Source organism: Budorcas taxicolor, chromosome X, assembly GCF_023091745.1.
Source record: "Budorcas taxicolor isolate Tak-1 chromosome X, Takin1.1, whole genome shotgun sequence".
Classification (NCBI taxonomy): domain Eukaryota; kingdom Metazoa; phylum Chordata; class Mammalia; order Artiodactyla; family Bovidae; genus Budorcas; species Budorcas taxicolor.
In genome coordinates this window covers 126,954,617-126,981,305 of record NC_068935.1, presented here as the reverse complement: position 1 = coordinate 126,981,305, position 26,689 = coordinate 126,954,617, and the positions used below count along the sequence as shown (strand labels likewise).

Here is a 26,689-nt window from a genome sequence, read left to right as displayed (position 1 = left end):
ATACCCTGCTCCCCATGAAGTATGGTCATTTATGGCTTGGCCAAGCTCTACCTGTTGCTTTTTCCTTCAGTGATATCAATTCTAACCCCCCACCCAGCAAACCATTGGGAAAGAAGCTGAGGAGACTATGCTATCCACGGAGCTACGGTGCATGTCTGCTATGGGTCACAGATACAGCACAGTACATGGAACCTAAGCTGAGAAGAGCCCTGCTAGGAGCAAATGTTGGGAAAGTTTGTGTGTGTTTTTTAATGTGTTTTTAAAACTGGATTTAGGAGAAAGTGCCCCCAGAAAGGCCCTAAATGATTGGCAGGCAGCTTGGCATTTAAGAATAAACAAAATAGGTGAGATCCCTGACCTTAGACTGCTTCCTGCCTGTCTGGGAGGACAGCATTAGAAAATACTGCTGCTGCTGAGTCACTTCTGTCATGTCTGACTGTGCAGCTCTAGAGACTGCAATCCACCAGGCTCCTCTGTTCATGGGATTCTCCAGGCAAGAGAACTGGAGTGGGTTGCCACGCCCTCCTCCAGGGGATCTTCCTGACCCAGGGATCAAACCTACGTCTCCTGCATTGCAGGCAGATTCTTTACCACTGAGCCACCAGGGAAACCCCCCCAAAAACACATGTATTTGGGTAATTGATGAGTGAACAAAAGGAGGCAAAGGTGAAGTAGCCATGAGAAGCATGACATCTCTAGAAGATTCCAGTGTGTGTGTACAGATGTGCTTATCCTCTTGGAAGACATTTGGGAAGAGAAAAACAAACATGTTTACGGGGGGCATCTATGGGTAGGTAGGATTCCGAATATGTTTCTTTTCATTTTGCTTATCTTTGCTTTCTGATTTGTCAATAGTATATGGCTTTTATAAAAATTGTTTAATTACAAAAACACAGGCCATATCATGTTTACATCACTGTGGAAGATAAAAGGAAATAACACAGTGCCATTCAGTGGGAGGCAGAAACAGCAAAACCTTAAGAAAAAAGAATAGCATGTGTCAGGAAACCAACTTAATTTAATATTATGTATAGATAGAATAAACGCACACCCATATTAAAAAGATTTCAAGGATGGATCTTAACAATTACGTGCTTTTACCTATGGTGTCCTTTGCTTTAGACACTAAAAAATAAAGGGCTGGACAGAAACTGATCTGCAAATAAACAAAAAGTAGGCCACAAAGATAATACTAATCCCTGCAAGGTAGAATTACAGGCAAAAAGCAATCAATGCATCAGCAGTCCTTATGTTTGTAAGAGGTTCCAGTACAGGGATGACAGATTATGAACCCGTGTATAACCAATTACACAGAATCAAAAGTGAAAAGCAAACCAGAAAGACCATATTAATGGAACTGCAATAGGAAAAAAAAAGACTTTATTGTGTCTTTCAGTCTTTGACTGAAATAAAATTAAAAGACAAAATTAAAGGGGAGATACTGGTATAACTAAAAAGCCATTATTGATAGGCATTAGATTTAGAAAGCAGATTCACTGTTAACAAGAATCCATGGAGCTTTCACAGAATGAGCACACACTAAGCTGCATAGAAGACTCTGAAATACAGGTAACAAAGTTAGTACAGGCAACGAGCTGGAGCGTAAAATTTAGATCTTAATGAAATACTTTTCAAATGCTAACAAGAAAAATAAGCACCCCTACCTTTCTAGTCACAGCTTCTTTCCTGAACTTTGTCCTGGAGTTCGAGGCCTGGGTATGTTCCTGTCTACAAATGTCTCCATCTGCAAGTCCACAGGCATCTCATCACACCAGAATCTTCTCCCATTTTCCCTTGCAGATGTGCCCCTCTCCAGTCCCTGCGCTGTGAACAGCACCTCGCCCACTGCTGCATCCGGGCACCGAACAGTGACTGCCACTGTTGGCCTCAGCTCCTCATTGCCCATAGCCCCCCTGTATCCCTGAGGTCATCTGGTCCCCCGCATCCTGCCTTTCCCAACTCTCTCTTGTCTGGGCCCCCCAATCTGTTATTTCCCGAGTTTTGCTGCCAGATGCCACTTCAAAAATGCTAAATTTCTTTCCTGTAGGCACTTCCGGGGCTTATCCACTTACTTATTATTGTATTCCCAGGATTTAGCATACTGTTTCCACATACTAGGTACTTGGATGTTGGTTAAATAAAAAAAGGAAGAACACAGAAGCAAATATTCTTAAAAATCATGGCTCTTTCCAGTACATCTCCCAGGTTACTATAAAACAATTTTTATTGATGCTTGTACTTCATTAATGCAGTGTGGCTCCCTGCAATCACCATAGAGCAGCTCAGATACGTTTTGAATGGTAGTGGGAGATGGCTGATCCAGAGGACTCTCCAGGCAAAGACAGGCCCAGAGATTTTGGCCTCGTAGAATTGAAAAAAAAATTCCTAATCTTTATGAATATACTGAACAATTTGTCATAGACACAAACCAAGTGTGTGTGTGTGTGCATGTTTAGGATTTAAAGACGTAACTATGAGCTGTAAACACTTAAAAATAAGTTTAACAAAGCTGCCCCATGTCCTACTGACAACTTTTATGTCTGCAAACCAGTTGCTGGAGGTGCCATTTTTATCGAGCCCAGCTTATATTTTTCTCTGCTATTTAGGAGCCACCTATTTCATGCTTAGGAATTAGCATTTAAAAATATAAATATAGAAAGTCAAAGTTGGGCTCGCTGTTGATAGCTCCTATTAAATACCTGATTCAATGAGCAAATATTAACCCTGTCAAGTTTATTCCTTTGTTAAAAAAAAAAAAAACAGCTGTATTAAGGTACATTTCAAGTACATGTGAACATAGGAGTATTGAAGGGACACCACCCAGCTCCAGTATTTATCAGCTCATAACCTGTCCTGTTTCATCCACACTCCCATTCACATCTCCCATTTCCATGTTCTTTTGAAGCAAATCGAATAGGTCGTTTTGTGGCTCAGCTGGTAAAGAATCCACCTGCAATGTGGGAGACCTGGGTTTGAACCCTGGGTTGGGAAGATCCCCTGGAGAAGAGAAGGCTACCCACTCCAGTATTCTGGCCTGGAGAATTCCATGGTCTATATAGTCCATGGGGTCGCAAAGAGTTGCACACAACTGAGCAACTTTCACACACATGTATATCTAAAAGATAAACTTTTAAAAAGTACCATACCATTATGACACTTTAAAGATTATTCATTTCTAACAGCATTCTGTACTGAGAGGAACCAGGGCTCCTTGGAAAAAGGACCGATTCTAGGACTGGGACAGGGAATATCCGAGTTGACTCTTGAGTATCTTGCAGTGTCAGAAGGATGTGCTCCCCAAAAGAACAATGATGAGGTATGTCCAAGGGACACAGGAGCCAACTGAGAGAGCTTCCAGTGGCCAAGTCTGGAATGGTTCGAGCAGCAAAACAAAGTAGTATTGGCTCATAATCCAAAGGATAACAAATATCCCTCAGTCCATACTACTGTCTGGAGAAGGCAATGGCAACCCACTCCAGTACTCTTGCCTGGAAAATCCCATGAATGGAGGAGCCTGGTAGGCTGCAGTCCATGGGGTCGCTAAGAGTCAGACGCGACTGAGCGACTTCACTTTCACTTTTCACGTTCATGCACTGGAGAAGGAAATGGCAACCCACTCCAGTGTTCTTGCCTGGAGAATCCCAGGGATGGGGGAGCCTGGTGGGCTGCCGTCTATGGGGATCGCACAGAGTCGGACACGACTGAAGCGACTTAGCAGCAGCAGCAGCATACTACTGTCAGTGATTGACTACATAAAGAAACAGGAGAGGGCAGACAAATCTGTGCAAAAGAATCCCAAGTTATGTAGACACCCCCAAGGAGGTAGAGCGTTACTCCCCATTTCTTAAGTGTGTGCTGTGCAAAGAAGTATGTGCTTCCTTCCAAAGAGGACAATACAGAAAGGTGGAAAAGAGGAACTGTCCAGGAAAGAGGCCTGACAAACACTCTCAGCCAGATGATCAAGGTCAACATCAACAGTGAGAAGTTCTGTTCATAATATGTACTCTTAATAGGACAGGACGAGAATGGCCCCTTATCTCTGTGGTTTTCCTCCCCCAAATCCATGAGCCCAGTTTCATCATGAGAAAAATCATCAAACAAATCCCAATTGGGGAACATTCTGCAAAATACCTGACCAGTCCCTCCTCCAAACTGCCAAGCTGATCAAAAACAAGCAAAGTCTGAGAAATGATCACACTCTAGAGGAGCCCAAGGAGAAAGGGTGAGTAAACATACTATGGGATCCTGGAAGAGAAAAAAGGTGAAAAGTGAGGAAATGTGAATACAGTGTAGGCTTTAGTTAATAATAACATGCCAATATTGATTCATTAGTTGTGGCAAATGTACCATAATGCAAGATATTAACAATGAGGGGAAATGGGTGTGGGTACTCTCTCTACTATCTTAGCAACTTTTCTGTACATTAAAATGGTTCTAGGGACTTCCTTGGGGGTCCAGTGGTTAAGACTCTGTGTTCTCAATGGCAGGGGCATGGGTTTGATCCCTGATCTAGGAACTAAGATCCCACATGTCACACAACGTGGCCCCAAAAGGGAAAAAAACTGTTTTAAATCAAAAGGTTATTAAAAATTAACAATTCCCTTCTATGATCCTACATTCATGCAGTATTCTGCTGAAAGTCCTGATCTCTCAAATCTGAATTGTGATCTTTGTCCAAAGTTCCAGTGAGATTCTGAAGGAGTGACTGCTCTTTCTTTAAAAGGATAATATGCAAAGTTTCTTCGTGGTGCATGCAACATTTGATATGTGCAACCTGCTCCAGTAGTTATTTTTAGATCTCTCTGATGAGTGCCTGGGTCTTATTTTCACTTGTCTTTCCATGTTTGTTTGTGACTGAATGAGGTCAACTCCCAGGAAGAAGGAGTTACAGCATATGCTTAACGGAGAAGTTATGTATGTCCATGTCGATTGATTTCTTCTTTTCTTTTTCTTCCTTTAAAAAGTCTGTTGTTGCTTGCTTTTCACACATGTGAGTATATATCTCATTTCTATATGGAAAATTGCTCTGTAATGTACAATCAGCATAGGAGTATCACCATTTAGAAGTGTTCATTAAGTGATGCTTACTGGTTTCCAATGGTGCATCTGGCTTTATTAATTTTTGTATAAAAATGACAGAAGTTAGCATGGATGCTGGCAAAATCAATAGCAACACTGCTATTAGAAAAAGTACAGGGATGTAAGGAATGACTGGTCAGAAAAAGAGCGTCCTGATATAATCCCTTCCTGAAATGCTTGAGTTAGTCAATGCTGTGCCTTCCTAACCCGATCCCACCATCAGGGTACTATGAACAGGACCTGACCAGGATGGGGGACGGCACTGCTCAGCATTGAGTTCCATTCCAGACATTGCCAGTGTTAACAGTCTCTGTTAAATGGATACACTCATGACCAGAGTGCAAAGGATTTTATGCTTTATTATCATGTAATAAGCAAACTGCCTGATTAATAAGATGTGATTTTGGTCACTGCACTTACATCAGTCAGGATAAACTGTGCTTTGTTTCTTAACAAACAAACCCTGAAATCTCAATGGTTTTGCTTTTCTCCCAGGCAAAGTCTGATTCTCCAGAGATACATCGTTTGTTTTTCTTTCTTTCTTTGGCCTTGCCATGCAGCATGTGGAACCCGCATCCCCTGCAGCAGAAGCGGAGTCTAAGCCAGGGAAGTCCCGAGAGCTACCGCTTCTTTTGTGACTCTGCCCGTGTAACACATGGCCTCCAAGAATCTTTTTGTTGCCCGGAGCTGACATGTGGCGCTTCTACTTGGAACCCACTGGTAGAACTAGTTACACAGCCCTGCTTAAGTGCAAGAGAGTTGGTTAGAGTGGTTTTAACAAGAAGAGGAAGAAGAAAATAGAAGATTCTGTGAACATACAACATGGCTTCCACCACAAGGTTTTAAGGATTTTTTTCAAGCTAAAATGATTGCAGACATGCTTTGGGGCTGGGCCAGGCTGGTGGCCTAACTGGGAGAAGTGGTTGGGTGGAGTGCACAAGTGTGCACAGGTGACTGGAAGGAACTGTCTCTGACTGGAGCCCAACTGTTGCCATGCAAGATTGTGAGTCTTATGTTACAGTTCTTCCAGTTTTTTCAAAGCAAGTAGAAAAGCAGAGTTTAATGTGAAATCTCCCGATTTTAAAAAGGAGGCTTAAGGATTTGAAAATATGAGGCCAAACAAAATGTACTTGCAGGTCTCACTGGACCTATGTACCACCAACGTTAAGATCGTAGTTAGCTCTTTGGCCCAGGAACTTGGGATCTTGACTGACCCATCATTTCTCTGTGAGGTAGAGCCGATCCCACATTTCTAAGAATCAGGCTCTGCCAGGGAGCATCCCCTCCGCTCATCCTGGTTCAGGTTCAAATCCATCATCCTCACACAAGCTCAGCTGACCACTGAAGCACTTTGAGCCACACTTAAAGGACAAGCTTCCCTGCATTCCAGGTCATTGCCAGGCTAGGACATCTTCAGGCACTGGGGAAACCACAAAGTATTGAGAGAGACTGAAATAGGAATGGGTGTTGGGGTGTCATTATGAACTTGGAATAGGAGGGCTCATATGTCAGTTTCACATGAATCTCAAGAACTGTGCGTGGGAATTAAAATACTATAAATGGGGCAGGGGTCACACTAGCAGACCTACATTGTGGACGGATCATCCTGGCAGCCAGTGGGGGCAGGGAGTCTCAGCAAACAAAACCCATAGATCGTCCGCAGTGCACAGAGCCTCCGAGGCACCCCCGTCCACGTTATGTCCTTGGGGGCGACTCCAGCAGTTTCATTCTACCTTATTCTGAGCTCTTCTCAGAGGAGGAGGCGTCCCTCTGAGAGACGCCCAAGTTGTTTGCTGAGTTCAGTGCTGCCCACAAACAGTCCAGCACAACCACCTTTCTCTTTCAAGTGAAATTAGCGGTTCCTTTCCAGATCACCGAGGTCTGGGAGGCCCAGCTTTTGGCAGGGGTCTCAGAAGAGCTTTCGGGCCGGGGAAGAAGCCAGGAAGGCACCCAGAAGCCTTTACAGCTGGCAATGTAGGTTCCAGGCTCAGGAAAAGAAAGTTCTGGGCCCATGGGGAAGGTCACGTATGCCGCGGCCGCTTCCAAGCACAAAAGGGCAATGGGGTGCAGACGGATCTCCCCACCTCACCCAGGCACCCAGGAGCCCAGGAGCCAGGCACCATGGCCAGGAAGCCACGTGGGACTCGTGTCACCACCACAAAGAAGGCAGGTGAGGAGAGGCCCCGAGTCCTCTGTCTTTGGACAGCTGCCACCTGGGGGTGAGAGGGTGCTCCCCGGAGCCACCAGGGTCCCAGGCCCAGGCTCAGCCAGGGAGGCAGACAAGCTGTTGTCCCACTTATCTCGCCCGATGCCATCAACAAAGTGTAGGTCACACAGCAGTGGAGAGGGGTTGGGTTTACATCCCTCTGTGTCCTCTCTGGAGTGTCTTTTCTATTCTCAGCCCCTAGCGTAGCCCCATCTTCCCCCACAGTCTCTTTCACACACTCCATCCCCATTTCGGCCTTAATGGGCCAATGGGATCCGTTTCACCACCACTGGAAGCGGTGTTCTGTGCCTCTCCCAGGCCTTTTCCCGTCTTTAACTTCATTTATTTATTTTTTAATTGGAGGATAATTGCTTTACACTGTTGTGTTGGTTTCTGCTGTGCAACAACATGAATCCGCTACAAGTACATATATGTCCCCTCCTTCTTGAGCCTCTGTCTCCCCTATCCTACCCTCTAGGTCATCACAGAGCTGAGCTCCCTGTGTGACACCAAAGCTTCCCACTAGCTAGCTGTTTTACACATGGTCGTGTGTATATGTCAGTGGTACTCTCTAATTTGTCTCACCCTCTCCTTCCCAAAGGAAACTGATAAAGTGAAAAGACAACCCTCATGATGGGAGGAAATATTTGCAAATGAAGCAACTGACAAAGGATTAATCTCCAAAATAAACAAACAACCCATCAAAAAATGGGCAAAAGACCTAAACAGACATTTCTCCAAAGAAGACATACAGATGGCTAATAAACACTTGAAAAGATGCTGAACATTACTCATTATTAGAGAAATGCAAATCAAAACTACAATGAGGTATCATCTCACATCAGTCAGAATGGCCATCATCAAAGAATCTGCAAACAATAAATGCTGGAGAGGGTATGGAGAAAAGGGAACCCTCCTATAGTATTGGTGGGAATGTAAATTGATACAGTCACTATGCAGAACACTACTGAAATTCCTTAAGAAACTAAAAAATGGAACTACCATGTGACCCAGCAATCCCACTCCTGGGCATATACCCTGAGAAAACCTCAATTCAAAAAGACACATGTACCTCAGTGTTCATTACAGCACTATTTACAATAGCCTGAACATGGAAGCAACCTAGACGCCCATCAAATGATGAACGGTAACGAAAATGGGGTACATTATACAGTGGAGTATTACCTAGCCAGAAAAAGGAACAACATTAAAGGTAATACTCCGCTGTATATATGTACCCCATTTTCGTTACCGTTTATCTATTGATGGACGTCTAGGTTGCTTCCATGTTCAGGCTATTGTAAATAGTGCTGCAATGAACACTGAGGTACATGTGTCTTTTTGAATTGAGGTTTTCTCAGGGTATATGCCCAAGAGTGGAGAGGCTGTCATACAGAGTGAAGTCAGGAAAACTAGTAGATTAACATATATATATATGGAATCTAGAAAAAACGGTATTGATGAGCCTAGGTGCAGGCAGGAATAGAGAGGCAGACGTAGAGAACCGACTTTTCCTATCTTTACAAAGAGAACAGAAGCTGGGCAAGGAGCCAGTGCCAGCACTGCATGGAGGGCAGAGCCACGCCCCCCCAGGAGTTGTTACAGCTCCCCTGGCGTTGGCGGGCGCAGCCCAGTTTGTGAACGCGAGTGAAGACAGTGAGCAATGCCTCGGCCGCCCTCCCCTGGGAGCAGTGGCTGGAGCGGGGCCCCGTGCTCCCCAGCTTGCTCCTCCAGCTCCCTTGGGGTCCCTGCTTTCCATCCCCCTCTCTGTTGCCTCCCAAGAGCCCCGCCAACCTTTCCAGGCTCGATTTTTCTCACCCCGGCAAACGTTGAGGTCTTCAGCTCCACGCACTGTGCAGTGGGCAGTGCTCTCAGCTGGTACTGTCGCCTGTAGGGGACGCTAGAAAGGCCTGGGTCCTCAAGTCTCTCTCCCTGGCTTTGCCGGAACACAGTTTTCTGTCACTAAACGGTGAGGAGGCTCCTTCCTGAAAACCTGGGCCCTCGAGAATTTTCAGTTTGGATCCTTCCCACGGATGTCCTGAGATGCCCCCAGACCAGCTTCCTCCAGAGGACCTGGGTCACTAGCGAGGTGCCTGTGTCAGGGCCACTATGCATGGAGGCCCCGTGTTGTTGCCTTGGCTGCCGGCAGAGGGCGCTGTGCCCGCTCTGGCGCAGGGGGCGGGGTCGGGAGCGGGGGTGAGGGAGGGTGGGGGGATGGGGTGCGGAGTGGGTGCGGGGATGGGGAGTCGGGGGATGGGGGTGGGGGTCGGGGGTAGCTTCTCCGTGGCAGGCCCTCAGAGAAAGCAGCCTTAGTCCTGACTTTTTGACAGTTCCTTTGCTGCCGAGAGCAGGCTCCTCTTCCTGTGATGAAGAGATCAGTGGCTCTTACACGGGGTGAGCAAGGGATACCTTTTCTATCCTCACCTCACAAACCCTTTAGGGTAGTTATTTCAATGACAGATGCCCCCAATGTGTCTAATGTCTGGATTCCTGAGAGGTTGCCCAGCTAGACTGGGTTTAAAGGCTAGAGAAAACTCTTTCCTTGAAAACAGGAACTTCTGTTCTCTTATAAAGCAAAGTTATATTTCTAACTCAAATAAAAGTTTTCTCTGAGACATCAGACATTTATAGAAAGGGGCTGATAAAAGGGAGTACAGCTCTGTATGTTGACCTGGGGGAAGTTTCCGTTCCCCTGGCTTCAGTGGGCCCCAGGCCTGGGTGGAGGCCTCGGGATGTGGCCTGTCCTTGTGCCCTGCTGCGCGGGGTGGGGGTGGGGGCATCCGCTGTGGGAGAGGAAGGGAATGGTGGCCCTTCTGTTGTCAATCCCCAAAAGGCAACAAGTCATGGTTTTACAGATGAGGAATCCAAAGCAGAGTGATGCTTAAGAATAGGAACCACTGCTTTTGTGGCCAGTCTTGCCCTTGAGATCTTCCCTCCCTGCCTGTGTCTCTTTTTCTCCTTTTCTAACTAGTCCATTTCCTGCTTAGGCCAAGTGATCAACCCCGCTCCCAGACCCAGAGGAAGGACAATGAGATGACACTTATGTATTCTGGAGGAAGGCATGAAAGTGCCTGGCTAGAGACCCACCTCTGTGGAGCAGAGGGGAAACTAAAAATGTCAGTTGCCTTGAGAGGCTTTGTCAAATCAGGCATTTCCATGATCCTTGATGGCTGTGCTCTCCGTTACTCTCTAAATAAGTATAAAAGGAACTCATCTATTGAGCACTCTGTCCTAGGTGGCCCAAATGTTCTAGCTCGAGTGATTGCACGTATTGTATTACTCACACTCTACAGATCAGGGGCAGAGAGGTTAAGTGACCTGCCCAAAGTCACAGAGTTACAGGACAGTGGAGGTGGGAACTGAACTCGGACTCTGTAGCTCTAAAGCTAGCGCTTCCAACTCTGCCCGGGGTCCGCAGCCATCCCCTTGCTTAGATGTAGTGACCCCAACTGTTCCTAGTGCTGCTACAGAAGCATCTTGTGCTTGGGGGTTTTCCACATTTTAAGTTAAAGTGATGCCTGGATTGAAAGTTTCGTTCATTCAGTAGAAAGATTTAGAATTTTCTCATTTTATTATAACTGAGGAGGGTACATAAGATGATGAATTGGGGCATGGAAAGAATATATTAAACCTCCTTATATTTGTTTCATTCTCTCAAAATTTTGATTTTTGCAATGGTTTTATAATCTATGCATTATGCCTGTAACTTATAAGTAAATCCTCAAACTCCGAGGAGGTGAATGCCAAAACATTTTCTCTGTACACCTCTGAAGAGATTTTTGACTATGGCTTGCTTTATGGTCTAAGTATATTTCTAAAAGATTCCACCTTGTTTTGAAGCATAGTGAACCATATGATTTGAGAGAATCAATCAGTACATCTTTTTTTTGGCAAAATGAATGATGGATTTCATATATTCTGTCTGGATTTCCACAGGCCATACTGATCTGGTTAAGAAGGGCACGCTGTTCTTTCCCTGTGGGTTCAGTTCAGTCCACACACAATTGTTGTGTGTGTGCTTGTGTTGTGTGTCTTTGTTGTGGGTTCCCTAAATACCAAGCACTGTGCTAGGTGTATGAGATGCAGGGGCCTTGACCTTGGGCCTAGAGGGACTTGTGGTGTAGTGGGGTGGACGGAGACCCGCTTTCTCTGGAATTAGGCGGACAAGATGATAGAAACATGCATGTCACTGTGGGCTGGCAGACGGCTCTTAGCTTATGCAGGAGCAGTCATGGAAAGTCATTTGGAGGAGGTGGTGTTTGGAGTTAAATCTTGAAGGATTAGGCAGAGTGAAAAGGTGGGAAAGGAGCGTCAGGGTACTCAAGGGTAGAACTACAGAGGCTTGTGCCTGGTGTGGGAGGCCTCTGTGGGGTATGAGGGTACATCTAAGAGCAAACGCTTTTAGGCAGCAGAATGTTTTTTTTACCAAAACTATTCTGGTGAAAGTCTAGAAGAGAGATTAGGGGGCTAAAGATAGAGGCACAGACCCACCCAGTTTTGTGGACGTTCCAAAAGTTTAGGCAAAGGATGATGTGGGTTGAGTGAAGCACAGGAAGTGTAGAGGAAAAGAATGATGGATTAGAAAAACATCAAGGAGGCAAAGGAGAGGGAGGAGTCGTGGAGGGCAACGAGGGAGGGGGCGGCAGCAGAGCATAGGTTGTGCGGTGGGATCTGGGCCAGGGGCAATGCAGGGAGAAGCTGAGTTTCAGTTTTAGGGGTGATGAATCTGAGGTACCTGTGTGAGCACCCTGTGAAGATGGCGGGCTGGACCTTGGGTCTTTGAAGAGAGAAAGACAGGGAGCAGGGGGATGATGAGAAAGGGACAGAGGGAGGGAAAAGTCAGGGCTGGCCTAGAGACAGGGAGGAATAAAGACAACAAAGGTACTGGACACAACTGCGAGAGTGGATGCGGTCCCCATAGCATGGGAATGGGAGCTGTGGGCCTGGGACGGAGCCTGTGATGGAGGGAGGAGGAGAAAGAAAAGGGGCGTCAGGAGCATTGTCTGAGGAGGGAGCAAGGAGAGAGGCAAGAGGTTGCAGAGAGAGATGTGCCCAGAAAGCTAAGGAGAAAGAGCAGGGTAAGAGCATCCCACACCTCTGAAGGGTCAGGAAGAGGAAGCCCGAGAGGCAACCAGAGCTCCTTGGATAAGTGCTGTCACTTGTAAAATCCAACAGGAGCAGGACTTCTGGGAGTTTTGTTTTGTTTTTTAAGGGAAATAAAGAGAGGGAGGGACGAAGAGAGAGAGGGAGGAAGGAGCTTCAGTAAAACATTCACTAAAATGTCATTAATTTGGAAATTTACGCTCTCAAGTGGGCTCTGCTGCATTTTAACCTTCATGGTGACAAGCGAAGGGTCTAAAGAGTAAACAAATAGGACAGGTAGGCTGCAAGTGGTGTGTAAAACCTATAGTGTCCAGAACTAAGATCCAGAACAGGCCCAAAGCAGGAGGGCCTGACCCTGGCCAAGCCCAGAGCAGGAACCAGTGTAGCCACCAAGTGATCAGTGGGAACGGAAAGAAGGCATGCTGTGTTCTAGTTCACTAAACAGTCATGGAGGCCAGAAGCTGAGAACCCAGTGATCACGTCTCTGTTGCAAGCCTGTCTCAGGAGGCTTGCAGCCTAAGGGCCTGAGACTCGCTAGGGAAGACGGGAGAAGGCTTCCCTGCAGTGTCAACCCCCTGCAGTCGTTCTCAGAGAAGCCTGCGAGGAAGGGAGCTGGGGAAGACCTGCCCAGAGGTGCCCCTGGGGCTGGGCCCGGCCGGGCGGTGAGGAGACACTTGCCTGGAGGCTGGGGGCCGTTTCATGCTGTCCGTCAGCTTGTGGATGAAGCCAGCCGGCCAGCACCTGCGGTCCGCGCGTGCCCTGCTGTCCTGCACGCTGTGAGAAGGGACACAATTGGAAGAGCTTTTTTTAATGGAAAAGAAGAGCGGCACCAGTGTGGAGGGAGCACTGGGGAAACAGGAGAGCCACACTGTTGGGAGACAGAGGGCCCCCGTTTCCCCGGAGGGTCTGGACGGCATCATGGCCTTCCAGCCCCCAAGGCCAGGACAATGATGGAGTCAAGATGGGGCTTCCTCTGCCAGATACTTGATGCATTTTGAAAAGATTCCCATTGAAAACACTTGCAGTAAAGTCTCGGAGCTTAAAGAATTAGCCCTCCCTTCTCTGGCTCGCCCACCACCTGCGAGTGGCATTCCTCAGCCACACAAAGAAAACAGACTGTTCACATCCACGCTCAAGTACCAGAGGAGCACCATTCACTTACAAAAGGTTGATACCCTCTTTACAAATAATGTTATCCCTGTGTTAAGACGAGTTCCCCCAAGGACTTCTGCTAGGCAAGACCTTGTTAGCTGGTTTCCATTCATGCAGCACTTGAAATCATAAAGCTGCATGAAAAAAAAAACAACTTGCTGACAAAAAGCTGTTGACTCCAAGTGCTGGCCTGGCCTCCAGGAAGACTGAATGCCCAGGGGCATTTTGCTTGTCTCCAATGCCATCGCGTGGCCATGCTGGGGACTGACACCTGCTGACATCCTGTAATCAGGGGCTGAGTTTTTGTTCTCTGAGGATGGCACTTGGATCCTGTTTCTCTGGCCTGGGATCCAGCTCCCCTTCCAGGGGAGGGAGTGATGGGTGAGAACCTGGTCCCAGGTTCTGAGTTCAGAGGTTGTTAGACCCTATGCGGCCTCGATGTCCCTCCTGCTCCTGGATGGGTCATACGAAGAAGCAGTAGAAGGCACACACTCTGGTATCTCAAGTCCTTAATGGAGAAGAGGCTGCTGTGCTGGGCATGCAGGGTGCCCCATCACTTAGCAGCTTTCCTCTGCCCTGCGGGCAGCTCCTGCAGGACCAGGGTACCCCAGACCAGCACAGCTGCTGCTCTCTGATCCTTTTGTTAAAGATGTGTGGCAAAACCAATACAATATTGTAAAGTAAATAATAATAATAATAATAAATAAAATTTTTTTAAAAGTATTTATTTTGTTTTGGGCTGCACTAGGTCTTTGCTGCTTTGGGCGGGTTTTCTCTAGTTGCAGTGAGCAGGGGCTACCCTTCGTTGTGGTGCGTCAGCTTCTCGTTGTGGTGGCTTCTCTTATGGCGGAGCACTGGCTTAGTTGCTCCACGGCATATGGGATTTTCTTGAATCAGGGATCAAACCTGTGTCCCCTGCATTGGCAGGCAGATTCTGATCCACTGAGCCACCAGGGAAGTCCCTGTGATTCTTTCATATACAGGTCTTTTACATGTGATTTCCTCTGAATTAAGAGGCCTATGGCCAAATATACTTTGAGCCTGGGTAGACAGATGGTGAGGACCAAACTACAGGACTGGGAAGGCCTGCTCACAACAAAGCACCTAGAGGAAGGGATTCTAGATTCTAAGAAATGAGACATGGCAGATGATGTTCCAAGCAATGTTTTGACCGTAAAGAAAAACCGAGAAAGGCAGCTGAGTGGGGTTCAAAGGGGAGTGAGGATGTATCACAGGCATATCAAGGGTGGTGGGCACAGGGATGTAACTGATCAAAGGTGGGCAGTAACTATTCATTTTAGGAGGCTTTGCTGGAACCCACAGTCAGTTCCCAATTTCTATCTGGGGTTCTTTTATTGTTTTTAAAAAGATAACAGCTTTATTGAGATATAATTCACATGCCATACAATCCAACCATTAAAAGTGCACAATTCTATGTTTGGGTTTTTTTTTTTTAGCATATTCACAGAGTTGTACAGTCATCACCACAATCAATTTTAGAACATTTTCACCAACTACTTGGAGTTCTTGACTCTATGAGGTAGATGGAAAAATTGGAGAAAGAACAACCGTGATGACAAAAGGAGTATAAAGAGGATCTCAGAGAGTGTGAGAGGAAAGGGGGCTTTTGAACTGAAGGGAAGGAGGCTGTGAAAAGATCTGGTGTTTAAATAGGAAACTAACTGCTCAAAGGAGAAGGTTTGGCCTTTGTTTCCATTGAGGACAAACAAAAAACTGGCTCAATTACAGCAAGAAGGATTTAGGTAAAGCATGAGGGAAAAAAGACACACTGAGCTTCCTGGCAATGTTGGTGAATTCCTGGGTTATACTGCCCCTGGAAATAAGACTGATGAACGGCCGTCACAGGGCGAGTTGTGAATAACGGGTCCTTCCTGCTTCGTGGTGTCGGTAAAGGGGTGAGGCATCCCTCCAGGACTGGCTGAGCAAGGGCCTGCCCTTTTTGTGAGGGGGAGTAGTGTTGCTGAACCCCGGTGACGAGGGAGAAGCTTCAGGAGGACACTGTAACATGCTGGATGAGTGATGGCCCTTTGGATGGATGAATGGACTTTCCCAATAAAGTTTCCTGGTCAGATCAGCCTTGAGGTAGTAAACCAGAAAATATGAGGGACCAGAGATCAGAGCTACAGATCTCTTTCTGATTGTTTCTTGATTAAATTCATTCTTGAGAGAATTTTTGAGCTCCTGCTGTGGGCCAGGTGTTAGATCCTAGAAATAAAGTAGTGGTTCTCAACCAGGGGTGACTTTGCCCCCAGAGGACTCTTGCCAACGTGTGGAGACATTTTTGTTGTCACAGTCGGGGCAATGGGAGGGGTACTCTGGGTGTCTCGTGGATAGAGACCAGGGATGCTACTCAACATCCTACAGGGCACAGGACAGTACCCCAACACAGAACCCTTCAGTCCCAGATGCCAATGGTATTGAGTTGGAGAAACCTCGAGATAAGTAAGATTCAGCCCCTGCTCTCAAAGAATTTGGTCTGTTCGTTGTGCTACTTCTTAATATGGCTTGAAATGAGTCCTAATGAAAGTTTCTGCATTGAAAACACTCTTCACGTCCCTTATTTGAAGAGTTATAAATAAAACTGAATTCCTGACACCATTTGGGACTAACAGCATGGTGCTATCAGTGTAAAGGGGCTCATCACATTCTTACTAATTGACTGGGTTATCAAACCTTATGTTTTAAAAGATGATTTAGCAGAGGGAGGACAGGATCCAGGTGGCCTTTACCATCGTTATCAGCAGCACAAGGCTACACTTTCATTTGAGCCTCTATAGAGTTGGATGGAAAATAACCTATGAGTTGGGTTAATATAGTAAACTTCAACAGTTCATCTCCTTTAACTTGAACTTATTCATAATTTTGGCAGAGAATAGCTAAAATCTCACTTTGCTTAAAAATCCCCTGGCTTAATAACAGTTGCAGATGGATTATTTACAATATTTTGGAACTAGTTCTTTCAAGCACTCACATATACTACTTACTATAAAATAACCAATATGTTAATTAAAATAGAATCTCAATTTATTAAAATGGCACCCTAAAGGCTTCAAATATACCCTATTTTGTTTCACTGATGTGGGAGGTCAGTTATTTGACCTGGTGGTAGTGAGCTGTTCTGGAAAATTGCCTTTTTTATTTAATGAGGAGTAAAGTCGGCCAGAATGACCTCTAACGCTTTTTTCCCCTGCTGTTAAAGTTTTCAGCTTAGCAGCTTTTGAGTGTGACTGTTAGAGGCTTGGCATCCATACACTTCAGCTTGAAATCTCCCCTTTACCGTTGTGCCAAGTGCTCTGGGCGTTCCAGTTAACTGGAATGGTCTTGAAAATAATTGAAAAAAAAAAAGCTGTAATTCAGACTCTTCACTAATTCATACTGGTTTTTGCCCCCAAAGGATCCAAATTCCTGTGGGTTCATCAGGCTTCAAACTCAATATTTAAGAATCATTGCAAAGTACATATTTTTGAGTTGTTGATGCTTAAAAACTGGAAGCAGAAAACTCTTCTGAGTCTCGATTTTCTCACTTGTAAAATGAAATCTAAATCCTTTCCCACTTTATTAGGCTATTTATAAAGATAATGACTATACTGACATGCTCTCTCAGTAATCCGCCACCTTCATCTTTCCTCCTTCCTCCCATCCCTTCCCCCTTCCTCCCTTCCTCTCTTCCTTCTTCTTGGAGTTTTTAACCATTGCAGACATGTTTTTTTTTTTTTCCATGCTTAAAGTGTGTAAGTTTTGCCTTTGAATTGAAACAAATGTTTGACCCCACTTTAGTGTTTCCTATTCACTGTCAAGGACTTCCTTGGTTAGGATAGTAACTGTATCATCTTTAACTCTTTCTTCCTTTCTTCTAGATCATCTAGTTTTTACTTTACCAGGAGGATCACTACCCTCAAATATGAATCTTAGTAACGTGTTCCAATTTTTTATCATTTCTGAACTGAAGCCAACTGACGCCATATTGACAAGTCTGAGCAAATATCAACATTCCTGGGGACTAATCATATTTCCTAAAAGACTCTGAAAAGCTGTTCTTTAGGCTAGTTGGCTAAAACATTTTTTTTTTTTTTGAGAAGAGATGGGAAGTTAAGTCATGAGAAAAAACCTGATGGAAATCCTGCAGGACTGAAATCTGGAAGAAGGGTAGCTGGAGACAGTTGCCCCTCCAGGGAACCTTAGGCTCATTCTGGCCACAGCAGCAGGCCCTTTTCCCTTCTCCTAATTCCAGAGCAAAGTAGATTTTGGTTTCCACCAAAGGCTGGGAAGAGGGGCAGGTAGAGGGTGTCACTGCCCCTGCAGTGCAGCCCTGGTCCCAACACAACAGCTCTGTGTTCAGCCTTCACAGATTTCAGTGAGCAAGTCTCCCAACCCGACAGCCAGTCTCCACCACACAGGCCTCTCTCCCAAGACCCAGTGATGACTGGCAAGGCCAATGGATAGGGACGGCTGGGGTGAGGAGCAGAGGCCGGTTCCAGGGCTGGGGGATGGCCTCATGCTGGGTCAACACCCACAGATGGCAGTGGAGTCAGCCTTTCTCACCCAATCAGAGCTGACATTGGAAGAGAAAAGGGCATCTCCAGATATCGCAAAGGGAAATTTGTAGACTGATGTTTATAATGTGATCGCAGGTTACAAATGCCTTCCTTTCCACCTAGCTATCCTTCAGGTTTAAGCACTTGCTTCTAAAGTGCAGAGTGAGAATTCTGTTCCCTCAAAGCCAGATAAGCAGCAGCTTTCCCCAGTACACTGTGAAAACAGGGACCCTTGCTGGCTGGTGCAAAGGCTGCCTAGCACTGCGGGGGCAGCAGAAAGAACCACAAACGTGGTGAGAAGACAGCAGGTGAATGGGAACTGCTAGTCCCTAGGCACATTTGTGTTGGTGGTATTTGAAACTGAACTACACACGCCATGCTCGGGAAACACGGCTAGAAACCCACAATGGGAGTAAGAATGGAAAAAGATCACCCCATGTTGAAGTGGAAAGGATGGAGTCTGGCTGGTGTAAGTGAATGGGACTAGTTAGCTTCAGGAGAAACAACCACTTGGTTATTTCCCATTGTGTCACACTTTGAAAGAGACATTTTAACAGCACAGGCGAAAAACAGGAAAAAGAAAACCCACTATAGGGGTATGGTACAGGACCAGCTAAAACTGTAACCCTAGACACGGACGGTCTGGTAATAAAGAACAGTCTCACAACTGCTTCCCCTCCTGTCCATGTTCACAGTAACAGCTGGATACATACTAATTGCAAGAAGTGAAAGAAAGTGCTTTAAGTTTAAAAGCAGGCATGCTGGAATCAGTCCCTCACCAGCACAGCTTCAGACCCAAGTGTGCTGTGCCGCCTAGCAGGTCTATTGTAAATGTACACTCACAGTTCCTTGTTGGTGTGGATGACTTCGCGCTGGTCTCTTCTTCCAGGTGCGTCACTTCTGTCCATTGAGAAATGCTTTAAGCGTGGGTTCTCGGCTTCGGCGCTGTGGACATGGGGTTGGATCACTCTCTGCCCACCTGATGCCAGGGGCACCCCTCCCCCAGCCGTGGCAACCCAAAGTGTGTCCAGGCACTGCCAGATGTTCCCTGGAGGGCACGATCACCCCCAGTCGCTGGAATGGCTTTCTCTTCCCTCCCCAAGCCCACTCCCAAACATCTCTACCCAGGGCTGGGAACTTTTATGAGACACCTCCTAATCCACTGGATTTTCCTCTTGTTCTGAGTTGCCTTCGGTAATATTTTTGACTTCCTAGATTATTACTCATTCAGAACAATGCTCCTGCTGCCCTTGAAAAGAAAGTGCTTTCAGCTAAATTTTGGGAGAGGGAGGAGAGGAGGCAGGTAAATATGCCTTTAGAGACATCTGTCTGTCTTAGTCTACAGAGGGTTTCATACCGAATTCTGCACATCCAGGATCTCTGTGAACTAGAGGGGGCCATGGGTACTTGGAACTCACCTCCCTCTGCCACATTTTTACAAATGAAGAAAGGGACCAGAAGGGGAAATAAATTGCTCAAAGTCATACATACTCCTAATCCTCCTTTTCTGAGGGCAGAGGCCAGTATGATTCTTCTCTGTCCAGCATGTCTGAAGAACTTTTTGGTCTCTAAACACGGATAACTTTCAGTGCTTTACAAGCAACAGTTTTGGCAAAACCATGCCAGTTCAGGCATGCAAATTTTATAAATGATAGAATACTGCAACCAATTAGTGCAAATGAACATTTATTGTGAAATATTCATCCTACCCTTTATTAGGTATTACATCATCAAAGCACTTTGTGGCAATGAAAATAGCTTTTTTAACCCCCTCTGATTCACCCAATATTCCATTAAAGCTGCAAAAAATGTGCAATCTGCTTGAAAAATAGGTTGCTCTTATTTACTCATTTGTGAAAAGTCAAAAATTAAAAAAGAAAATGATCCTAGCTTACAGGGCCTCTAGAGCCAATTTGCTTTCCTGGTTCCCAGCTACTCCCCAAAATAATTAACAAAGATAATTTGTTTTAAATGCCTTTTTATAAAACCAATGCACCTTTCCCCATATTATAATCATAAAAATTTTAAAAAGCCATTATTTACTTTCTTGGAAAAAAGGTGGCCAGCCGTTGTTTTTTGATTGGGAGCATGTGTATTTCCTGGGAGTTCACTTTCTTTAACTTTATGCTCCGGTTTTTGGTGGGTTTCCTGAGGGCCTCCATGTTTCCCAGGGCCTCTTCTCCTGGGCTGTTGGTGTCGGAGCCCTGAAACATGGAGTCTTCTCGTCTGAAGGAGAAGTTCTTGGTGGACACCCCCGAAAGGCCTTTGATCTTGCCACAGAAGATGGTAGGCACAGTGTCTTCGACGGAGACGATCACCTTGGCCGCCTGGGACTCGCTCACCATCTCCATGTGATTTCCAGCCTTGACCTCGCCACTGGGCTGGCTGGGTAGCTCGGTGGCATCGCTGCCACCCCCGTGACTCTCCATGACAGATGCAGCCTCCTGTATCGTGGCGGGGGCAAAGGGCACTTCCATGCCACTGGGCAGTTTCTCCAGCACCGGGTGACCTGGGCTGTCCACGGACCCGCTGCTGTCATACAGTGTCTCGGGGGGAGGTTCAGGTTTCCGGTGGGCGGCCAGTGACAGGTCTAGGGCTGTGTCTTCCTGGCCCATTGGGGGGCTGACTTCGCCAGCCTTGAGCCAGGGCACTGACTTCATGGAGAGATCCAGGGCCTCGTTCTCACTCCCCATCTTGATGACAGTGTGGCGGCCGAGCTGGAAGTACTCCCGGGGCTGGAACAGGTCGAAGGGCTTTACTTCCTCCTTCTGGAGAGGGCTCTGGGGGCCTTTAAAGGGGTGGAGGCCAAAGGCAGATGGCGGCTTGGGGCAAGTCGGGCTGAACTTGGCTTCGGAGCTCTGAGGCACAGGGATGGGGATGGGGATGGGGAGTGGCACGGGCAGGGGCACGATCACCGGGTAGGGCACCAGGAGCGTGGCCGGCGGGACCAGGGGTGACAAGGGGGAGTTGAATGGCTGGGGGGGCACTGGGGCATAGCCTGGGGGAGGCTGGCAGGGCGGGGGGCCGAGCGCGCCCTGGGCAGGAAACAGATTGTGGAGCACGGCTTCGAAGGGCAGCGGGGGCTCCTGCGGCTGGCTGGGGATCCGCAGATCCAGGAGCTGGGGTTGCGCCTCGGGGTCCCGGGCCCCCTGGAAGAGGTTGTTGTGGATGGCGCCGGAGGAGCCCGGGGCATCCGGCGGCAGGACCAGCGGGGAGTTGAGGTGCTGGAACACGTGCTGCTCCAGCACCACTGGAAGCTGCACGGGCCCTTGCGCTGTCATCACGTACGTGGCGTTGCCGCTCTGGTTGAGCTCAGGCGCCGAGCTGCCCTCCACCTGCATGTGAATGGGCATCACCACGGGGCTCTCCCCCAGGCACAGGGGCTGCAGCACGGTGGCCGCCACCTTGAGAGCCACGCCGCTCTGGGACTCGGCCGGGGGGTTCAGGATGGACGGGGCTGGCACGGTCACCAGCGCCTTCTTTACCAGGTCGGTGGAGTTGATGTTCCAGGCCTCGGTGGTGATCAGCTGGGCCATGCCATTCTCCAGTCTGTTATTGGTCAAGGCGGGGGAGGAGTCGCTCATGTCCATGGCGAGGTTCTGGGACTGTAGATCGTCCATCACTCGGCTCGGCTGCCACTTGGCCTGCAACACAGAATACACCGTGTGAAGCTTCCTTCTGAGACCATTTATAGCTGCCTCCAGAGCTCTCCCCGCATCTCTTAAAAGTTTCCATGTCTCAGTTACCCGGGGAGCACACCCATTTCTCAGTGTACACATACATGTGACAGCTATTTCCTAATATATACGAACACACCCATACGATCAGCTGTGCGTGGACAGCCCCAATTTAACAGACGATTAAACTATAAACACAGATGATGTCATGACTAAATAACCGAGTGAGGTTGAACAGAGTATTGTGAAGCCAAATACACACTCAGCTTATGTTTAGCCTTCAACAAACACAAAGTTTCATTCCACATCGCTCTATTGGACAGTTAAGATATGTGGAGATTGGACTTGTCCAAATTCAAATAAGGAGCTAAGACTTACTTTCCTTTAAGGAGAAAACAGAGCCCTGCCACATTAGAATATTCTATAAAATTGGACAGGGGCCATCCCAGTTATGGAAAGCATTAAAAAAAAAAAAAAACTCTTTGTAGCAGCAATAATTCTTCCAAAAGAGCCTTGATGAGAGGAACACCAGTGTATTTATACAAGGGTCATTACAGTTGTCTCCCTCTGTCTGACCAATGGCACCCTCTTTCCTCCAGTCAGAGGAAAAGCCACTCCAAGGAGCAAGGGGGAGATCAGGTAACTTGTGCAAACACTCATCGGGGTCCAGTGTCACTTTCCCAATCAGTCTTTTTGACCCTTGGCCTCCCCTAACTTCTAGCTGTCAAGAGGACAGGGTGTTGACGAGTCTAGGGCTGAGGAAATGGAACACTTGTTGGAAACAAACATCCTCAAAGGTGAGATATACTTTCTTGATGTCCTTGGCACCTCTGGCCACCTCCTAAGATGCCAAAGGAGCCCAGCGCCGGTGCTTCCTGGAGGAAGCAGGGCTGCAGCTGCGATATGGTTCTCCATGGAAACACGTCCATATTTAGCCTTGTTACCATGGAGAAGGCAGGCACCATGTCTAACTTAGGGATCTGTGCAGCCCTGGAGTCTGGTGGGGCTCAATAATAATTCAATAATCCTCAGTCTTGCTGGGCAGGCCTTGGGCGACTCCAATTCTTGACCTCACCTGTCTGAGCTGTCTAGACTTTTGTCCTGTGGTCAACTCATCCTTCTCTCCTCACCCCTAAATGACCAACACAATCTCCAAAACAAGAGAGGCGGCCCAGAACACCATGGGATTAGAAGTCAACCAATGAGCCTTCCCTACAGGAAGGCGGCTTTAACAAATGAACAACCCTGTGATATTTCCAGACAATCACAACATGTTGAATGCACAGAACAAGGAATTTCTCTAAGTATGAGGAGGGGATGGCAAGACGAAGGATGCTGTGCAGATGACTTTCTGCAGAAGGACGGGTGAGTGATACCCTGGGCTGGGCACACTGCAGAGCCTCTGAGGAAGGGTGCCAGAGCCCAGCTCCCTAGGGTCCAGGTGTGCTCCGGAGATGACCATGAGCTGGCCCAGTGTGCTGGCCAGTGATGCCCCTGGGGGCAGAGTAGCAAGGGGGCTTGCCCCAGGTGAAAGGTCTGCTTTTCCTGAGAGGAGTGCTCTCTTATTCACTCCAGAAAGTGACATGCCTCCAATATACCGTTCATTCATTCTTCCATACATTCATTCATCATTCATCCAATCAATTTGCTGAAGCCTACTGCATGCCAGAGCTTTGCTGGGGGCTGGAGATGCTGTTGTGATCCTGGAGATGCTCATGCTTTCATGGAGACTATAGTCTAGTGGAGGGGCATGTCTTTGATCAGATAGAGACTGGCTAGCATGAGAAGGCCTCAGAGTGAAGCCAGGAGAGGTAGCAGGCTCGGCAGCTCAGAGCTCTGTCAGCCATTCACATGCAGCCCTTGGAAGGCCCTGAGCATCCCAGGCCTCCTCCAGAAGGGCCGCCCTGTCTGTCACAGTGGCCAGAACTCTGGGAGGGGTGACAGGATCCTGAAGGGAAGCTGAGGTGGGGCTGGAGAGGACACGGACAGCAACAGAGAAGGTGTCCATCTGAGGTGGCTTCTGAAGATCTGTGAGGCAAACCACCAGAAGAAATCCTGCTCCCTGCTTCCCGTGGGTCTGGGGTTACCCCGCTGAGAGACTGCTTCCTCATAATGGGCTATACCGTCTGTCCTTCCAGATGTGGGCCTCCCTCTCTTTCTGCCTCCCTCAGTCCCGTTCCCCCACCCGCCAAGAGCAAGAAGGCAAACTTTGGGGCATCATCTCCACCTGCTCCGGGCACACACCTTCAGCCCAGGCAGTGGCTCTCATGTCTTCCTGCAACCGCACTCCTCTCCCTGCCTGGCCCTGGTTCTATGACAGCTAATCCTCCAGCACCTTCCCGCTCAGAGTGTGAGGAAGCCAGGTCAGGGTGTCACCCATGGGCCCCTGCTTCTCCCACAGGTGGCACCTGAAGGAAAGTTACACGGCTCAAAATAGCCTGGAGTTAAAATTCCCCTCCAGGTCCTCCCCACCATTCTATGCAAAACAAAGAACTCTCTCTCCCGAAGGAAAAATGGACATTAAGGTTGATTATGCCCAGCTCCTAGCTGGTCCAACCTCTGGCCAATCTCCAAAATTCCTAGCCCCAGCTGTTTAAGAGATAACTACTCCAAACAACCTTGGAGAAGTCAAGCCCCCTTAAGAGAGTAGCTTTCCACATACATGCCTATATATACTTACTCTTTTCTTGGATAAGTGCAGCAGGTCACTAATCTGACTGCTGCCCCTTCTCGCCTCATTAAAGGTGATCTGTTCCTGTAAAGTGCGGTTTCGTTCTTTTTCCGAACCTTGCCTTCTCTAACTCCCTTACCCTACAGCACCCAGTGAGTTTCAGCTCTTGGCACCAGTCCTGTGGGGGCCACGAGCCTCTGGGAACAGGACTGGGGACAGATGGATGTAGGAGAGGCTGGGGCACAGGTGGAGGTGAGCAGCGTGGGGCATCTCAGGGGCCAAGGGCCCAGATCTCACTCCTGCCTCCTCCCGGCTCCACAGCTTTGGAGCTGCCTGGCGGCTCAGCGGGAGAAGGCCGGTGAACAGCCCCAGTCCCTTCCCGAGATTGCCACTGGTCCGCTGAGCCGATACTCTGCTTCCCCACTATGTGCTGGGCAGCGGCTCCCCTCCAGTACCATGCAGGGCCCAGGGAGGTGTGAGTGATAAAGGCAGGGTAGCCCTGGGCTACTTTCTGCTCTCCCTTCCCTTGTTTACCCTGCCAGCAGGAGCCCCAACTCTGGGGGGCCTCAGTGGGTGACCCCGTTGCAGGAGCCACTGCTGGAAGCCTCAGTGATGCCCTGAGGATAACAACCAGCTCAAGAGATGAGGGTTCAGAGGGCAAGTCTCTGTCCCTGAGAACAAGCCAGGAAGCCAGATGGGCTGCCCAAGTGTGCTCCAGCCGAGGAGGCAGGGTACCCTTTGCGTATTTTAAGGTATTCTTTGCAAATGAATGTAAGTGAGGTCAGCCATCCAGCCTGCACTATTACCCTGGGGGCATGGGATGGGGTGTAAAGGGAGGGAAACTGGGCCCTGTGGATCTGTGGTTGCTGGAGACCCTTGCTTTCTTGGCCCATGGCCAGTTGCTGGGGCTGGAAGGCAGGGGGCTGGGGCCCAGCCTGTGTGCCCCGCAGACAGAGACTCTGGGGAGAAGCCTCAGGACACAGGGCAGCTAGGGAAGTGGGGCAGTAGTTGGGCTCAGAGACCTGTGGGATCACAGAATCGCCACCTGAACCCCCTAACTATCATGAAGATCTAAGTACACACCACAGGGTCATTGTCCCTGGGCTCTGCCCCTCAGCTTGGTGCCCCCTTGGGCCTTGACCTTCACCCAGCCAACTCCTGCTCACCTGTCACACTCTGAAGTCTCTGCCTCCCCCAACCCCATTGAGTTCCCACAGGACCCTGCCCCTCCCCATCACGGCCAGCAAGAGAAACAAAGTTTCTCGTTCGCTCATCTTTATACCCATAACTGATGAACAGCAGGTGTTCCGTGAATCCTTTCAGAATGAGGGAGAGTGTCAATGAGTGTATAGGCTGTGGAGCCCTACACTGAGGTCATAGAGCAACAAATCCAGAATCAGCCAAGCTCCATGGCAACCACTGTCAGAAGCCATCTTGTCTCTCACGAGCCATCCTTTCCTAACTGGCTGGCTCCTGTCTCCATTCTCCATGTTAGTCAAAGTGGGCACCGAAGGACCCCCGACCAACGACCTATCGCCACCTCTTTCTATAGGAATTTTCTTTGTCCTAAGCCTATAAAATTGGCCACAAGCCCGTGAAAGTGGCAGCTCTCCCTTGAGTTGGCCCACTATTCTAACAGTGTCTCCCCCTCTAATAAAATCTATTCTCCTTTCATTTTTTTCCCTCAGGTCTGGAAATTCTTTTCCAACCTGCTCTCATACTGCCACACACAGGCCTTTCACAGCCTCGTGTTCTTGTAACCGGCCTCTTGTCACATTTATAGAATCAGGGCAGGGCAAGGCTGGCAGGGCATGAAACCTCACACCTCTATCCCCTCCTCAACCCTTCTTATCAATGAGGAGACCGTGACCCAGAAATTTTGATTACCACTCATCAGAGGCCAGTTATCACAGAGGTCACACGCTCGCACTGTCCTAAGAACAGAGGGTTGGGCCCATAAGCCCCAAGGAGGGGAATGTGGCAGCCAACCCCCTTGCTGGCCAGGGGGAGACCCGGATGATGAGGCAGGCGATGCAAAAGCACTTTTGTGGACAGTGAAGAGTCCACTGGGGTGACCAGTGAATGGGTTCGTCCTGGGGTCCTGTGTTTCTCTGATGCACACAGAAAAAGACAACCAAGGCAAAGGGGCACATGTGCCGTTTCTCTCATAAGAAGTTACATTTGGGAAGAGGCTGACCTGGGGCCCAGCTCCCAGCAGTCAGTAAGTGACCCGCCCTGCATCTGC

The 26,689-nt window shown here is 48.1% G+C and overlaps 1 protein-coding gene across 2 annotated transcripts in view; it reads right to left on the bottom strand.

Moving 5' to 3' along the window:
- Positions 1 to 12,975: 12,975 nt before the first annotated feature.
- The window catches only part of RAI2 (retinoic acid induced 2), a 426,024-nt gene continuing 412,310 nt past the window's right edge, over positions 12,976 to 26,689 (bottom strand). Inside the window, exons 3-5 of one of the 2 annotated variants that reach the window (XM_052663036.1) lie at positions 20,140 to 21,740; positions 18,940 to 19,041; positions 12,976 to 13,162 (exon numbers count right to left, since the gene is read on the bottom strand). In XM_052663036.1, the coding sequence (XP_052518996.1) occupies positions 12,976 to 13,162; positions 18,940 to 19,041; positions 20,140 to 21,740 (1,890 nt within the window). Of the gene's footprint in view, positions 13,163 to 18,939; positions 19,042 to 19,774; positions 21,741 to 26,689 lie in introns of those variants that run through there. The other variant, XM_052663037.1, reaches the window with a different exon arrangement.